Raw genomic sequence first — 18,795 nt, forward strand, 5'->3', positions numbered from 1 at the left:
CGCATCTAATGTCTGTTAATAAAATTCAAAATACACATATTTTAACATGTTTAAATTGTTAAACAGAACACTGGCCAATAGACAACTTTCGGGTTCGATGCATTTCCGTCAAAAACTCTGGTTTTAGTGGACATCATTTGTGCGTTTAGGGGCATCATCACTTCTGTCCCAATGTTGAGTGAGTGGTTGGAAAACTATAATACTATATTGCACAAATTATTCGGCAAATTGAATTCTCATAATTGTCTTTCAGCACTGCTGTCATTAGGGAATTGTGATTTAGTACCTACAGAACAAATATTATTTCTAGTTTATCCTGCACAATGACGATCACTAAGACGCTTGATGAACGGTAATAGTGCAGGAATACAGGCAATCCCCTCTATCTGGTAAATGACGTCACAAAGGCGCGCATAATTGACAAGTTTTTTCCGGTGACGGATAATTTCGAAAGTGGTCTATTCAAGAATTAGAAATAAGAAGGAAATGAAACAAAATGCACTTCACTTCCTTATATGTTCTTAAAGTATACAGTGTTGTTGGATTGTACCTGATGGGTTTTAAAACCCCAAAGAGGGTTGTACATATTTCCATATGACATAAACTTACAACTGATTTCTAGGTTTGCCCTGGATGTTCTTGAGCCTCCATGGTTTGATGCTCTGCAGGAATACTCGTCTTGATCCTCACCAAAAACATCATGAACGATAAGAACTTGTTTGTCACCTTCATTGTAAATTTCAAATTTAGGACTACTATAGATTTCTCTGGTTCCCTTGAACCATTGAATGTCAGGTGATGGTTTTCCTGATACTTCACATTCAAATTTAGCTGATTTTCCTTGTTGAGCATGACATTTTCTAAGTCCAGAGGAGAATTCAGGAATAACAGCAGCTAAAATAGAACAAATTACCAGCTATTCAGTGGATAATTGACTAACACAATAATGTCCTGATTTAAATATATAATTGATTGCTATGGTATAAAATGTTTTTAAAAGTTTGAATAGACATAAAAATATTTTTGACCTTTTATGTTATTTTGTAAACAAAAATTCTTGTCAGGAAATTTGTTATTTGCTTTTAACAATTTCCTCTAATTTCAAATTAACTTAACATAATAAAAAAAATGCTAATATCTATATGCAATGTAAGCCCTATGTTACTGCAATATTATATTATATATAATTGCAATAGACACACAAAAAATTTAAGACATTGAAAATATATCTACTATTTTACCTTTAGGATCTTTGATTTTGACAGCTTGTGAGTTCATTGAAGGTTTACTCATGCCAGCCTCATTCTCAGCAAACACTCTAAACTCATAGCGTTTATCTTCAATAAGTTTTGGAATATTAATAATGTTTGTAATACAAGGCTGTAGATTGACTCTAGACCAGTTGTCGGTACCATGTTCACGTTTGTCTATCCAGTAGCCTTTAATCCTGCCACCTCCGTCATGTTTAGGTTTCTCCCAAGTAAGACTTACAAAGTCACTTCCAACTTCAGTAATTTCTGGCACTCCAGGTGCATCTGGTTTGTCTGTATAAATGTAAAATGTTAACTGTTTAATCAAATCAGTACTTTAAATTGGAATCTGTTCCAGAAACTATGTAGACATTTTAAGAATAATCTTTTCATATAATTATAATTCTTTACATTAGCATGGTATGATGTGTTTTAGTTTGCAGAAAATTAAAATACTACTTATTCTAAATTATGCCCTTTTAAAATCAAAGAAAGCTGCATCTGGACAGTAATTGGGATACAAGGAATAATAGAGCTTCCTAATTCTTCTATGTGAATTAACAGTTTATAGCTAAAAAAATATACAAATATTTTTTGAAATCCTTCAACATTTTCCTTTAATCAATAAACGTAAAGGAGTTAAAAAAAAAAAAAAAAAAAAAAAAAAATGAAGTCCCTTACCAAATGGCATCTTAGCAATGATTGGTGTCTCTGCTGTCAGTGGTTCTGATTGGCCGAATTCATTAACAGCTGATACACGGAATGCATATTGATTGTTCTCATATAACCCTTGTACATCTTGGTTACAGTCCTATAAAGTTAAATAAGATCAACATTTTATTGGAGTTTTTCAACAGTATTTCGTGTTTAAAACCAATTCATGTGAAATCAAACAATATAGTTGTCAACTTCTACATCAGTTGGTCTCTGCAGTAGAGTTGACTCATTGGAAATCATTCCACATCTTAATATTTTAATTATGAAAGCAAAGCTGATAAAAATTTGTTAAGAATGTAAAAAAAATCAACTCTTTATTTATCATCACGTGGAAATAATTGAACTACTAAGAAATAACTTTGAAACCTTCAATTATTTAGGGATGACATCAAAAGATCAATGTAGGATAAAAAATTTAAATCAAATAGTTTGGGGCAAGGGTCCGGAAACGGTCATATATGCCAGACATGACCGATTCGGACACTCAAAAGTCCTAAATCATTTATTGGGATTTAGGTCAAATTTTATTTTTCAACAGAAATAATTTCGGTCATTTCGTTGAGATTGAGTTTCAAATCGCCATTTTAAACATATTTTTGTTTTGTTATCGATTTTATGTAATTAAACTGCCACTCCAGTAAAGTGTTATAACCCTGAGGGCCCTCCTAATAACTATATTAATGCCTCGGGGAGCTATTGGCTAATGATCGCTAATCTCTTTACCTGTGTTTTCAGTTCACACCTGGCTATTTTAATCACAAGCTCCGAACTAATATTATAAAGAAATTAAAATTCTATACCAACTGTCTTCATTATTTAATTACTTTTCAGCTAAGACAATTGTCAATAATGATTTAAAATTAAATTAAAACTTGATTTATTTTACGGATTTTTTTCACTACTAACACGTGCTTTGTTTACTATGATACGCATGCCTGAAATTCTCTTCCGCAGATTTGACACTAAATCGTAAATTTAAAATGATTTCTTGCAAGTGCAACTATTTTCATTAATATTCTTACACTATTAAAGGTAAATATTAAAAAAACGATGTTTTCCTGTGAATTTGATAAACAAAACTAATCCCGGAAATAAGTCCGGAATTGTTCGTTTTAGTATTGTCGTATTACATCCGGTTTGAATTTCGACTTCAGAATCGAAAGAAACGTAAGCGATGACTGAGAAAATTACGATTTTGAGTCATTAAAATCATTTTATACTTAAACTGTTGCCTTGCCTTAATTGCTTTTGATCGATTTTAGGAAAATGGTAGGATAAATCATGAAGTAAACGCGATGCAACAGTGAAACAAGTTCGTTGATGCTACGAGTATGAGCATACTCGTGCAGTAATGAGATTTTGACAATCTGTTTTTGAAAAGGGGCACCAACTTTTATGTTATATGAAAATGACCGAAATTAGGTGAAAAAATTTCCGGATCCTTGGTTTGGGGGTGGGGGTTAACATTGCTGCAAGTTTTGTTAATTTAAAATCAATTTTACATATATCCATATAGTCAAATCAATTTTTCCCAAATCAAGTTAAGAGGGGAGTGGGGGTCAGTGAAAAAACTATGTGAATTAAGTTTTTTATCCTTCATTGAACTTTTGATGTCGTCCCTTATATTTTCATATATCCCTAATGCAAAGCTTTGATTCCTTGCCCGGCTTTGGCAATACTTTTCTGGTTTAATCCTTTTAATACGCTTTGATTTTTTTCAAATAATTTGGCCTCTGGTCACCAAAGACACATTGATTGTCAAAATATGTATCTGATGCAGCAAAATTGATACTGTTTATGTTATTATTAAAGATCAAACACAGTGAATTATTAAAATAGTAAGTGCTAAAAAATGCTTTTTGAGAATTATTAATAATTGAAAAGGTTATAAAATTTATCATCAGCAGATAAACAACATATAATATACCAATTGTTTTGATAGTTTTATACTGAATATGGTAAATAGAAATTTTACACTTTATGTATCAACAAAGGAGTTTATACATTCAATGACCAATAATAAAAACCCAGAATATTAACCTTGCATCTTGAAGAGACAGTGACCCAGTATGGTTTTCCTACTTCTTGTCTCTCTACTACATAATGTGTAATTTTAGAACCACCATCTGTCTTTGGCGGTTTCCATTGCAACCTGCAAGTACTTTTGGTAATGTCAGATACTCCAAGAGGACCTGTTGGTTTTTCTGGAGCTCCTGTTAAAAAGAGAACATAACACATTGAAAAGCATTATAAACACTAAACATTTAGATCAAATCCATGACCATGAAAACTAGAGGCTAGCAAGTTTCTATCAAGGCAATTAAGATTTTGAACAATGTTCATATAGTAAGAAGTATAGAGTAATATCCACTGGTTAGAAATAACTATCCTTAAATAGCTAAATAATTATATTTTGTAATTTTTAACCCTGAAATTGACCAAAATTTGGATTGTACTAATTTCTAAACTAAAATAACATTCAACATACCAACGACCTTGAGACCAAATCCTAGTTCAGCTGCACCACCAGCATTGCTTACTTCTACTTTGTATTGACCTGCATCATCAATGTTAGCATCTGTGGAGAAAACAATTGAATATGACATATAATTCGAACTGGAGGGAAAAGTCTATACAAAAACAGGTCATTTGATTATTGAAGTCATTTTTCAGACAGTCAGTTCATTTCAAAATCTTTATTCCAACAAAAATATGCTTTCCACTTGAAAAAGCTGAATTATGAAGATGACCAGGATCTTGTGTTGCAAGTTGTTAATCCAATCTTCCTTTAGGAAAGTTGATGGAATCAAAAATGAAAATCCAGATGTGGTAAACTTTTCTTTCAATAAATGCAAAACAAGATGTGAATTTCATCCTAACAACACTCAACTGTCTGAGAAAGTCCCTTTCTTTATATTGATAAAGCAAGAAAGGGTATAAATAAACATACAACTTAACTTTGCTGAAGTTACACAACACTTACCATTGATAGTAAGACTGACATAATCATCAAATGGCATAATCTTAATACGTCCATTCTCTACCACTTCACGACCATTCTTCCTAACCTTGACCTCAAATGGTCCTGTTCCAGAGAATGGAATCTTGATCTTAAACTGTTCTCCTAGTTCAACTTGCTGATCATGGAAATCTTTTCCAAACTTAGGTGGAGCTAAAGAAAGGAAAATAAAATATTTATATTTTTTTTCAAATGGATATTTCACCTCCAGTATGGTAATCTTACAACTATATTTATCAATATCAATGTAATTATTAAATATTTGTAATTCTTATATACTGTTGTTAAAAAATCTTTTCTGGAAAGATATTAATATTAAAAAAAAAATACCTTATTTGGTTGTGTATAGTCCGCACTTTTTTCCTTAAATATGTAGTTTGTACAAGGGAAGTGGACTATACACAACTAAAGACGGTTTTTCGATAAGAAAAAAAAAATTTGTTTTTTCTTCATTAATGTATATTGGAGACGTTTATTATATTTATTTCATTTATTCTTATTCCTTTATTCTTTTATAACTTTTCTCTTCAAAATATATTTTAAACAATTCTATTGGGTGAAATCTTAACACGTGACATGGAATAATTAAGTTGTTTTTCGTTCAATTGCAAGGAAGGACGAATAACCCTAAAACTTTCCACCAGTGGTGAATAACCCTATTATTCACCAGCAAATAACCTTTGAGATTGTTGATTTGTACTTGAGTTATCGCCCATGAAAATGACTTTTTTTCTTGATTTTAAGGGGATGAATAGGGGATGCGGACTATACATAAATGCGTAGTATACACGGCTGAATACGGTACACATATACATAACCATGCCAACAGAAATCATTTTGTTTTCAAGTACAATGCTTTATATATTCATATATACTGTAAAACACAGAATATAAGAAACAAAGACGTTTTACCAGTCTGACATTAAAACTTGATCTTCATCAACAAAAAAACTTACATTGTATTTTAAAGTTACAGGTGCATGAGTCTCTTCCAAGAGGATTAGAGATGTCACATTTTATTTCTCCTTCATCATTGGCATACAACTCAGTAAAACGTAAAGTAAAGACGTCATCATTCTGTGTAAGTCTAGTACGACTAGTGCTACCCATGGGAACACCATTCTTATACCTGTAAAAAGTCATTATAGGTTAGGATAAGTTTTGTTAAGGTTATTAAATCAATTTGAAATTCTTTTATTGATTCTGTAATGTTTTTATTTGTCAGAAATTTCCACATCGTAATTTTACTTATGAATAAGTCAATAAGTTTGGTGCTTAGAAAGAGCCATATAAACTAAAACATATAAAACACCAGCTAAGAACTTCTTTTGAAATACACCAGCAGAAAGATTTTTTTTTCTTAATTTCTAATAATTTAGATTGTTATCTAGTTCAATTCCATATACTATTTGTCTCAAGGTTATGCATAAATGTCATAATCAAAAGAAAATTTAATTAATTAGAAGATTTGACCTACCATGTGACATCTGGCATTGGCTTGCCATGAACTTGTACACTGAAGATCATTTCACCTCCAAGTGGACCCATCTCTGTTGGATGTAGCTTCTTGATAAATTCTGGTGCAGTACCAACTGATATAATATACAACAGGATAAGATTACATATTCTATTTATTCTAAATACTGTAAATTGTAAATTAAAATTTATAGTGTGCATTTATAATTGCAAATTTTGATGAATTGACTTAAAGGCAAACTTAGTTTATTCCGATTTCAGGAAAATCTGCATACAGATATATTAGCTGTCAAAACACATTTTTTTATAATTGAGATACTTTTCGGTTGCATTATTTGAATTAATAAAAACCTCACAATTAACTGTATTCATTACGAAATGTTTTTATTGGTACAACTTTAACCTTTTCATTGGATTTCAAGAGAACAGATACCTGCCTTTAACAGGGGTTGCAAACTAATATGATACTTTTTTTTACTACAATTTAATTTTCATTCAATGTTGGATTATAAATAAATAACAATATATTACCGATCTTTTCTTTGATTTTGATAAGTCCTGTAGTTCCACTGGGTTCTCCCTCTCCAGCTTGATTGACAGCTCTGACTCTGAACTCAAACTCTCCTCCTTCTGGTAGTCCATTGACAGTGTAACCACAATCTGACACAGGGTAATCGTTAACCTTCACCCAAACATCACTGTCTTTTGCTCTCTTTTCAACAATGTATCCTAAAAAAGGGTTATAATTTGATTTAGATTCCATGCTTTTTTTCTCTCAATTCCAGTTCAGACATTACAAGTCAGAAGTCATTTAATTTTAACTTTCTGTGATTAAACATTTATTTATATATGTTGCCATGACATCTGGAAAGAATTTTCTACTCCTATATTAGCTGAATATACAAACATTTTTTTTTATTTGATTCATTAATGAAAGAGATTTTGCCATTTTACAAAATGAAAATGTCCTTTTCCAACCACCATTTTTTTCTAATTCACAATTTGGAGCTAAGTCTATAATTTCAGTTTAAGTCTAGCCATCTTTATTGGAAAAAAGAAATGCTAGGTGAATTTAGTTAATATATTTTTTCCTGTAAATAAACTTAGCTATAAAACTATTAAGAGTTATGTACCTTTAATCTTGGCTCCGCCATCATTTCTGGGTTTGTCCCATTTAAGATCAACAAAAGTTTTACCAACAGTGAAAGTTGGTACACCAGGTGCTCCTGATAATGCTAAAATAGATTATATCAATGGTTAGTCAATGGCAATGTTAAGTCAATGAACACTTTTAAGTTTGGCAATTTTAACAGTAATAATGTGACTCAAAATTACTTCATCAGTTTTTTTCACACAAATTCTCACAACAAAAATTGATTGTGAAAAAGAGTGAAATAATATTACTCAGGAATATATTTTCTTGTAGCAATTTTTTTTAAATGAATCACAGATATAACTGCATTACTAAAACACACAATTCAAAACACGGAAAAATATGTTTCAACTAATTAATATCAGCAAGATATTTTTCCTTCTTGAAAGGAGTTAACATATTTCCTGCTGTATCTTAGTCCTTTTATTAGTTAAATATAAACAAAACAATGATGGCTCAATGTTGAACCTCACAACGAGAAAAAAATTCATAACAAATTCACTACACATTCTTCAAAAGACCAAAAGCAAAGGAACAGCGCTTTTATTCCCTTTTCATCATCGCAAAGTCAGAAAGGCCTTCAAAATGGAAACCTCATTTATGTAAATTCCATAAGGTCTCTATGGTATCTCTTAAGTGGAATTCTTTATGGAGATACCAAAATAACAATTATTCTGAGGAGAAATTAAATTGTGTTAATATATTTTTTTTTAACCACTCCAAGCCTTAAATACATATAGCAGTGGTCAGGGCTAGTAACATCTTCAATATTAGGACAACTCATTAATGCAGAATATTCAATGAATATACATATATCCTCTAATTGAATATGTCTGGTAATGGGATATTCCTTATTTTTTTGCTGACATTTTGAGTATCTGATTTGCTATAGTCTACTGTACCTCTACACCGTAATATAGTTGTTAACTTACTGTATTTAGGTTTGGTTCTGATAACATCAGTTGGTTTACTTGGCTCTCCTAAACCAGCAATATTCTTAGCACGGACTCTGAATTCATAGTCTTTGTCTTTCTTTAGACCATCAACTGTGAAATAAAAATGATTGAGCATTCAGTTTTGTTGACTTTCCCACTTTTTTTATGTGTATATTCATATTATTTTTTAGATTTTTTCAAAGAAAATATTTATCATTAAATGATATTCACCCTTCTTTTGGGCTTCGTCAACATATATCATCGGTATAGCGGATATAGCTGTACAGGTATTTCAAAGCGTGAAAAGCTATATACCGTACATGCATTTAACTATGCACTGTACAGAAGGATTTTATATGTGGTCAGCTATACACCATTCACAACGCTTTTGGAATAAATATCGAAAAATAACATATTAATGAAAGATTTCAATGCCTTTTATTGAAACAGCTATACATATTACACACACACAGTAGCCTTCTATCAGAAAAAGAGTTGCAATAAATATAGAATCATATCGGATGAGACTAGTGTCAAGTTCTTTGACAAGTATTTGCACATGTTTTTTAGTAAGTGTTTTTGTTTGGGAAAGTAATGGGACTACTCTGATTATCAACCTACAACCAAGTCATTTCTTTAAACAACAATTATGTTTAGATTGAAGTACACATTGATATTATGTAAACAAAACAAAGATTTTCATACCGTGTCAGTAGAAAAATCGATCACAACCGCTTGGTTAGTACCTATATCCGCGGTACCAATTATACACAGTGATCATTTTATAATTAGAAGTTATGAACAAAACCAATAAATTTCACACAAATCAATTATTTCTTTACAACCTGAGATGAGGAATCCTTTAAGGATGTACTTAGTTGAGATTAGGTGAAAATTAATAAATCAAGAATTTAAAATTGATACTTTAAGCTGGTAGAGCATTCGTTAAGGAAAAAAATTAGCTAAAAATACTGATAGGTCATGGATCTCCTTTTTGAGATATTTGAGATTTAAAATATGGCGGGAAAAGGCTGACTCGACTTTAACCTTATATTTGCGTTGGTATATTTGGGTCTCAAAACAAAAGAAAGAAAATCAAGAATCTTCTAAAATTCTGGTAAATGACCTTTCATGAGCTATTAAGTCTTATAAGAAAAAATAAATGGGTGTTATGGGGCAAAATATTTTACATTGTATTGTATGGAAAAACACCAAGGAGTCCAAACATTTGACACAAATTCCCAAACCTCACCTAAGTACATCCTTAACAGTAGATTAGGAATTCTTTAACTGTAATACCTGTGTATTTTAGATCTGGAGAAGCTATGTCGTTATGCATCTTCCATCTTCCAGATGTAGGATCTTTGTATTCCACACAATATCCCTGAATCTTCTTTCCTCCATCATGTGTTGGTGCATTGAAAGATAATGTTACACTATCCTCGTCAACATCCAAAACATGAACATTTGATGGGGATCCAGGGGCAGCTGGAAAAAATATATGACATTGTAATCAAATCATCACATCTACAACAAATATGCCATAAGGAAATTTGTTATGTAATAGTACAATATACTTCCAATTGATATTGCAATTAATTGAATCAAACAGCATTTACAACTATAAATTATAAAAATAATGCAATGAGAACTGAAAAAGGTTGTAAAATCTAAACCAAATGTAAAATTAATATTCCAGTTTGAAACAAACAATGCTTCAATTTAATGCCCTATTTTTTTACTTTCTTCTTGATGCATCCCTGTGCAACAAGATTGCAATCAGAATGTTTACTTTCAGATCTTTATATCCAACTACTAAAATTTGTGGTCTAATTGACATATACCTTTATATTGCTTTTTATTCATTTATTGGATTGTCAAGTGAATCTATAAAGCTCAGAAGATTTTACAAGAATTACTATTACATACTGTATGGGTGTTGAGCAAGAACTGGTTCCAAGACTTCTAATGGTTCACTGACTCCATTTTCATTTTCTGCTGATACTCTAAACTTATACTCATGACCTTCATCCAAGCCCATGACTTCATATTTAGTTCCACGGACAAATTTACTAACTGGTTCCCATCTTCCTGTTCTGGTATCACATTTCTCAACAACGTAGTTAGAAACTGGACTACCTCCATCATCCTAAAAAAAGTCATATTTCAAATCTTTTGATAAAATCTTTGGAATTTGGAATAGATTTTCAATCAAATCTTACACTAAAATGAATTTATAATTGTATTTTTTTTGAAGTACACAATTAATTATCATCATAAGGGGAGAGGTAATATATGATCAATCAAATGGTAAGAATCCTGTAAAAACTCTCAAGAAAATGAGTCAATTTGTATAAAATACAGATTGGTACATAGTTTTAATTGTAGTTTTTCAGTGCTTCTCCAGATTGAATATACAAATCAATGTTATAGTATTGCTATCAATATAAATAAATAATTGTATGAATTTGTTTTACCTTTGGTTTATTCCATGTCAATGTACAGGAATCTGGAGTTACATCTTTACATTCCAATGGGCCTTCAGGTTTGCTTGGTTTGTCTAAAATATTGAAATATCATATTGAATAAAGATGTCTCCTATTCTGAGCATTATAAAGTTGGAAACAAGAGCGCTGATGAAAATTATACATTTTTTTTATTTACCACACATGCCTCCGTTATATACTATAGAGAAATAGATTTCATGTTAAAGAGCTTTTTAGTTATCAATATGAGCTTGACATAATTTGATACTTTGAACTGTTTAAGACCAATACCTACAATACCAAAAACTATTCCCAGTAAAAAGGATTGAAAACTATCTTATTTACCCTTATAACAAGAATGTGTCCATAGTACACGAATGCCCCACTCACACTATCATTTTCTATGTTCAGTGGACCGTGAAATTGGGGTCAAAACTTTAATTTGGAATTAAAATTAGAAAGATCATATCATAGGGAACATGTGTACTAAGTTTCAAGTTGATGTAACTTTAACTTCATCAAAAACTACCTTGACCAAAAACTTTAACCTGAACTTCGCACTATCATTTTCTATGTTCAGTGGACCATGAAATTGGGGTCAAAACTATAATTTGGCATTAAAATTAGAAAGATCATATCATGGGGAACAAGTGTACTAAGTTTCAAGTTGATTGGACTTCAACTTCTTCAAAAACTACCTTGACCAAAAACTTTAACCTGAAGCGGACGGACGAACGGAAGCACAGACCAGAAAACATAATGCCCCTCTACTATCGTAGGTGGGGCATAAAAAAAGAGTGTATAGTAATTGCTGCAGATATCTATGGCCAAGCATTCAAAGATTATTTCAGAATAAGGAGATGTAGTATGATTGCCAACTATCTAACAGTGTCAAAATTGTGTGGATTAAAGCACTTTTTATTACTTCTTTTCATTAATATTCAAAACCCTGGAAAACAAATAAATATACTGACCAACGACAACCACATTGAGAGCAATAGTATCCTGTCCTTTCTCATTCTTCATTGTGAGTGTGTATCTGCCTGCATCTTCCTTAGTAGCCTTCTTGTTTAATAACTTCAGTTCATTTGGTGTATTCTCAAACTTGATTCTGTCTCCTTCAAAAAGGTCTCTTGTACCCTGTTATAGAATAAACATAAAAGAATAAACTGCTCCTTTTTAGCTATTGAATTAAAACAAATGCAAAAGTTTGACACATCTGACTAAATTTTGTTCATAAATACTTATTTCCTACAAGTCCTTTATAGGTTTCTTCTTACCAATTTGAATTTGTGATTTTTATGTTATTTTTCTACTATTTTTTTACGAAAGTAAATTATTTGAGAAAGTTAGTTGTTTACACGTATCCATTTGAAAACAGTGTGGGTTTTCCTGTCATCCTATGTATAAAATGCCAAGCAATTTTCCCTGTATTCAAGTTTCCTTTAGAGTAAAATATCAAGTGTCCAAGAAGAATTGTACCCAACTCGTAACAGTACTTACAATAGACCAGTTAGTATCAGGAATGGGATTTCCGTTGTATGGAATGACTATCTTGAATGGTTCTCCAACCTTAGCAATAACATCTCTAGGTGTGAAGCTCTTGTCAACCTTTGGTGCAACTGTAAAAAACAATGTTGAAAATGTTCATATTCAAATATTCACTAACAAGTAATCAACATAATTTTTTCTTACCCTTATTTCAAAATTTGCTAACTGTTAAGAGATTTAAACAAGAAAGGAGCTGTCAAACTGACAGTAAATCATGTTTTCTGTATTTTGAATGTAATCATTATTGAACTCAAGAGTGTATGTCATACAAATGAAACTATTGTATTATAATATATGGTGCTTTCAAGCTTGTATAACCTGCCACCTTCTGTTCCTATTTTCAAAGCTATCAAGGATCTTTATATGACCTGAACAATAAAATTCAAAATAGTCAATTTCAAACTTGACCTCCATTTTCTCACCAGTATAAATAGAATCTTCAAATTTGAAATGCATTGGCTGAACAGTCCATAGAATCTCAGCTCATATGATTTAGTTCTATAGCTATTTTACAAAATTTTTTAATCTTACCAACTGATAATTTCCTTTCTCAGCATAGTAGAGTGATATGAAAAATAGAAACTGAGAGCGCACAACATCGTCATAGATAAAATAGCGCTAAACAGATTATCATTGGTGATCTCAACCGCAACTTGATTGCTTTTCTCACTTAGGTTGTACTAGCTCAGCAAGAAAATTGATCTAGTTGAGATGACCAATGATAATTTTAAAGTAAATAATTTCTATAAAAGCCTATATGTGATGATCTTACCTGGTGCTGCTCTAGCTTTGATTGCCTCTGAGGTCTGTGCCCAGTCTCCTACACCGGCATTATTCCTAGCTGCTACACGGAACTCATACTCCTTTCCTTCCTGTAATCCCTTTACTTGGAACTCATTGGTTAGAATATCTGATATGTTAGCCCTGAAAAGCAATATAATAATATAAGTGATAAAAGAAAGACTAGCTGTGATAAATGAAAGCAGAAGCATAAACTCAGAAAATATTAAAGTGAATACCATAGCCTTAAAAAAATTAGTTCTGAATTTTTTTGCTGATCATGAAAATTTAGCAGTCTGTTTGACAGCACTGATTTTGGTAAATTCCCAAAAAGTCTATCAATTAGATACACTGAAGGTACTATAGTGGTCAGTTCATTTATACAGAATCTGATACTTAAGAGGTGTGCTTTTGTTTCTTGCTTTTACAAATTTTATATACCTTTGTATTTTTAATAATTGATACAGAGCCATACTGACATATAGATTATTACATTTATACCAGTGGATTATTGGATTTATCCAATCGAGATAGTTAAATTATCAATTTTAAAGTGCGAGTCTTGGCGAGGACTATCGAGATTGGATAAATCCGATAATCCCCGAGTAACTATGTAAGAATCTGTTTCTCTAATGATTAAAAAATTAATTTTCTTTTTTTGTTAAACGAATATCCCCTTCGAGTGCCTTTCACATTCCACAAAGTTGTCAATTTCATTACCACCTGTTAGCATATTTTGATTCATCCAGTTAGCTAAAAAGGTTATGATCCTTTAAATCATCCAATGATCTTTTGAGATCATCGGCAACCACACATTAATTAAATTTTTTTATACAATAGGTTCGGAAACGGATAAATTTCCATAGAATTAGAGAAAAGAGTTTAATTCTCAAAATCCACATTTGGTATATCAAGTTAAATTCAATATCTTATAATTTTCTATTAAATCTATACAAATAAGTAATATGAATGTAGAATGTATAAATATTCTTAAAAGTTACTGACAAAGTTTTACAATCTCTCTCTCTCTCTCTCTAACCCACCGCCCCCATTTTCCATCCCAAAACAAAGTAGACAATTTGAGTTATCTTACTTGGTCCAATCTGGCTTTCCTTTCTCCTTTTTCTCTACAACATATCCCTTGATTATATTACCGCCATCATTTTTAGGTGGAGTCCATGTAAGAGTGATAGAATCCTCAGTGTATTCCAAACATTTGGGTGTACCTGGTGCTCCAGGTGTATCTATACAGAAATAATATATCATATTCAACATCATTTACTTCTGTGTAAATAATAGAAAAAGTTAAGGAAATATGCTTGAATTACTTGAAATAATTCAACATTATATTTGTCAGGTGTAATAGACTTTTCGCTGCATTGAAAATCCAATGATGACCTTAGGCTGTTGTCTGCTCTTTGGTCAGTTTGTTGTCTCTTTGACATATTCCCTATTTCCATTTTCCATTTTATTTTAATTAAATCATAGAAGCTTATATCTTATAATGATATATAAATTAACACATGTCTTTATAATAAAAAAGACAAAATAAAGACGCTCCAGCTTTAGGTGGTATTATTTAAATTTGGATTGTGATTTAAGATGTTGTATACAAAAGAAAAAAGAAAATGTACTTTATATGCGTGATATGAGGTTGCTGTTTCATTAACGTACTGAAATACTCTATATCTTTTTTTAATCACTTTCACAGAGAATCAAATTTCAATATTTTATTAAACCATGAAGTTAAGAGCCACTTGAACTAATATACTTTAACAGTAACAGAGAAATGTTTTCAGAGATCTTTTCTATTTACTTTATAAATGGCTAATGTTTTTCACACTTACCATATGGCAATTTAGCAAGAATTGCTTTATCTGTCTCCAAAGGTTCACTAATTCCTTGAGCATTTTCAGCCATAACACGGAATTCATATTCTGTTCCTGGTTCTAGGTTGCGAACTTGGCAAGTTGGTTCTTTAGCTGTACCAGTAACTTTGCTCCATTTAGGAGATCCTTTCTTTTTCTTTTCAATGATATAATTGCTGATCTTTTCACCACCGTCATCTTTGGGTGCGCCCCATGACAATGTTAGTTCGTCACCATTTATATCAGAGGCTGTGAAAGGTCCTTCAGGTTTAGCAGGTGGAGCTAAAATGCAGAGGAAGAAAATGATATATTTTACCTTTCTTAAGGCCAATTATAAGTAGGTACTGTAATTTACAGTATACATTTTTACTTTTCATGAGCAACTTCTTATCAATCTAGAGCATGTGAGTTCCATATTTTGCGTGAGATTTTTCTCTAATAGATTAATTTTGATGGATTTTTGTTTGCCTTTCCTCCATTTTTCTTTTGATCATGCTGTTGTCTTGGTTCCTTTAACTTGTAATTGCCAGCTTGGGATCATCTTACTTTTATTTACTAGTTATTTCTCTTGTCTAACATTTTGGAGGGTATATTGTTGATTTTATTATTTGACTAACCAAATTGAAATATGCCGTACAAAAACTTCTGATAAAAGATCCCAACTAGATTGCAGTGGCGGATCTAGAAATTTTCATAAGTGGGGGCCAACTGGCTGCCTAAGAGGGGGCCTGATTTCGTCACCCTTCAGTGATTCCCTGTATAAGCAACCAAATTATTTCTCAAAAGAGGGGGCCCGGGCCCCCTGCCCCCCCCCCCCCCCTTCTGGATTGTAGTGATGAATCAAGCAAAGCTAAACAATTAAAATAGTCATAAAATAACTTTTTCTAAAGTCTATAGGTCAGTAGAACAAGATGAATTTGGCTGATTTATAAAGTAATTTGCACACATAGACCTCCAATATGGTGACAAAGGTGAAGTAACTCTTGTTCAAATTGTGTCAATTGGAAGAATATACATAAGTTTTTTTTCTAAGACTAGTGTAATGTGAATTAGGAAGTGTTGGAATGTAATTATTCCAAGTTTTCAATAGACACAATGTATTACTTACATAAAACATTGACATTAACAAATCCAGAATGATTTCCTGAGGGATTGGTTAGGGTGATCTTATATTTTCCAGAATCTGCTCTCTGTGACTTGTCATTGGTCAACATGACAGCCTCATCTTCAACCTTAAATCAAACACAAACACACACATGACTTTCAAACTCTTAGTCAATCCAAAGTTTGGAAAAATTTAATTAAATGACCATATCATGTTTTATTTGTTTTAGAAATAATTTTGAATGGAACAATTTACTTTAATTTCAGGAAGTTTATACATCTTTATATAATGCTTTTAAAGTTCTCAGTGGTTTTATTTTTGTACACTATTCTTCACTTCAAATGAATAAAATAAACCTCTACATTTTTTTAAAAATTTTTGACATGTATAATCATAGTAATATTTTTGCTGCAACATAAAATATTAAAAGAAATGACAGCAGCAAGGGTGGTTTTTAATGACCTTGACTATCCATGTCACAGTTTGTATGATGCCCGATGATTCTGAAAAGTTTTCTATTATCAAATAGTTTTTCAGGCCCTGATCCCAGGTTAGTCTAGATTTTAAGGATACATGTGTAGCAGAGTGATTTTTATGATAATTTTATTTATTGTAAAATTCATCTATTTAAGTACTATATTTGTTACAAAATCTTAATTACATATTTGGTATATTGTATTTTGGTTAAATTATTACTTGCAAACCTTACATTTATGTATAGTAATATTCACGTTATTTTCTATGAATATTCATTAGGGATTTACTTGAATTGTTGTATTTGATTGGCTGTTAATATTTCGCGGTCAAGTTTAATTTCCTTTGTATTGTACCTGTATATTTCCAAAGACGATAGCCATGACAGTCCATTGAATTTATGTCTGATTATATTGACCACATATAGTTTACCTGTAAACCTTATATTTTGGACAACATATTATTGAATACTGACTCCATGTAATGTGTAACTATATAGGACACATGATTGTGTGATGTTTATTTGATGTGCTGTTTACCTTACTAGTACAACTCACTCCATAAGTGTATATATTTATTTATAGCTTGGCATTGTTTATAATTGTATTGTAAACATGAGTTACCGCCCGTTAATTTGGAGCTTTTAACGAATAAATAATATTGACATCATAAGTCTTTATGATTATTATATTTGCAACTTTATGATTGTTGTATGATATTATGTATTTGATTATTATACATATTACTTGTAAGGTAAACCAGTAGTGAATACATATACACAGATACATATTATTTTATGCAGCACATTTCAACCTAGTGTATATAATAAGGTCAATCTGAATGTAAAAGTACACGTAACACCCAATGTCAATTTCAATGAATGTAAACATTAAACATTTTCTACTTGCAATACATTTAACTCTCTACATACAGTTATTAACTATTAAATGCGATATTTGTCATTATATTTCTGTATTATATAATCTATGATATTTCGTCAAAGTATATATATTTATGTTATATGAAATAGCTTGTTATTTATATATGTTGTATTGCTATTTTAGATTTGTTTTTATATACTGGTACAATAAAGCATCAGAACCTTAAGCTATCGTAGTTGTTATTCCAAGCATTGAAAACAACCTATTACACATGTATATGATTTTTCCATGTTTATTTTAAGACTCTACACATGCATATGATTTTTCCATGTTTATTTTAAGACTCTACACATGTATATGATTTTTCCATGTTTATTTTAAGACTCTACACATGCATATGATTTTTCCATGTTTATTTTAAGACTCTACACATGTATATGATTTTTCCATGTTTATTTTAAGACTCTACACATGTATATGATTTTTCCATGTTTATTTTAAGACTCTACACATGTATATGATTTTTCCATGTTTATTTTAAGACTCTACACATGCATATGATTTTTCCATGTTTATTTTAAGACTCTACACATGTATATGATTTTTCCATGTTTATTTTAAGACTCTACACATGTATATGATTTTTCCATGTTTATTTTAAGACTCTACACATGTATATGATTTTTCCATGTTTATTTTAAGACTCTACACATGTATATGATTTTTCCATGTTTATTTTAAGACTCTACACATGTATATGATTTTTCCTTGTTTATTTTAAGACTAAGTTATTAACCTTTGTATGTATTCTGGCAACACTTGGCAGTTCTTCCTCATCAATAGTCCATAATGCTGATGGTTTAGGCCAAGCTTTGTAAGGTACTCTGATTTGGTACTTCTGGCCTTGTTTAACTGTGATATCTTTTATTCCAGATAAATCCAAGTGAGGTTTCTCTGAAATTTCGATAAATTCAAATTATTTGTTTATAGTTTATTTAATACATGAAGTTTTCAGTCATTATTGTTACTTAATACTTGAAACTCATGAACAGAGCTAAAATATATTTGCTTTGTACAATAAACAATCTGGAACTGCTTGC

At 31.0% G+C, this 18,795-nt stretch overlaps 1 protein-coding gene across 3 annotated transcripts in view; it reads right to left on the reverse strand.

Moving 5' to 3' along the window:
- LOC143082869 (twitchin-like) overlaps window positions 1-18,795 on the reverse strand; it is a 140,357-nt gene that overhangs the window by 29,308 nt on the left and 92,254 nt on the right. For all 3 annotated transcript variants that reach the window (XM_076258835.1, XM_076258834.1, XM_076258833.1), the window contains 21 exons: window positions 18,492-18,649; window positions 16,344-16,467; window positions 15,215-15,517; window positions 14,461-14,611; window positions 13,360-13,511; window positions 12,540-12,658; window positions 12,011-12,176; window positions 11,028-11,110; window positions 10,480-10,699; window positions 9,850-10,038; window positions 8,548-8,661; window positions 7,596-7,697; window positions 6,994-7,191; window positions 6,464-6,578; window positions 5,943-6,115; window positions 4,951-5,139; window positions 4,456-4,545; window positions 4,008-4,180; window positions 1,932-2,061; window positions 1,242-1,544; window positions 610-894 (listed from right to left, as the gene is read on the reverse strand). In XM_076258835.1, the coding sequence (XP_076114950.1) occupies window positions 610-894; window positions 1,242-1,544; window positions 1,932-2,061; window positions 4,008-4,180; window positions 4,456-4,545; window positions 4,951-5,139; window positions 5,943-6,115; window positions 6,464-6,578; window positions 6,994-7,191; window positions 7,596-7,697; window positions 8,548-8,661; window positions 9,850-10,038; window positions 10,480-10,699; window positions 11,028-11,110; window positions 12,011-12,176; window positions 12,540-12,658; window positions 13,360-13,511; window positions 14,461-14,611; window positions 15,215-15,517; window positions 16,344-16,467; window positions 18,492-18,649 (3,537 nt within the window). The remainder of the gene's footprint in view (window positions 1-609; window positions 895-1,241; window positions 1,545-1,931; window positions 2,062-4,007; window positions 4,181-4,455; window positions 4,546-4,950; window positions 5,140-5,942; window positions 6,116-6,463; window positions 6,579-6,993; window positions 7,192-7,595; window positions 7,698-8,547; window positions 8,662-9,849; window positions 10,039-10,479; window positions 10,700-11,027; window positions 11,111-12,010; window positions 12,177-12,539; window positions 12,659-13,359; window positions 13,512-14,460; window positions 14,612-15,214; window positions 15,518-16,343; window positions 16,468-18,491; window positions 18,650-18,795) is intronic.

This window comes from Mytilus galloprovincialis, chromosome 7 (genome assembly GCF_965363235.1).
Source record: "Mytilus galloprovincialis chromosome 7, xbMytGall1.hap1.1, whole genome shotgun sequence".
NCBI classification, from domain to species: Eukaryota; Metazoa; Mollusca; class Bivalvia; order Mytilida; family Mytilidae; genus Mytilus; species Mytilus galloprovincialis.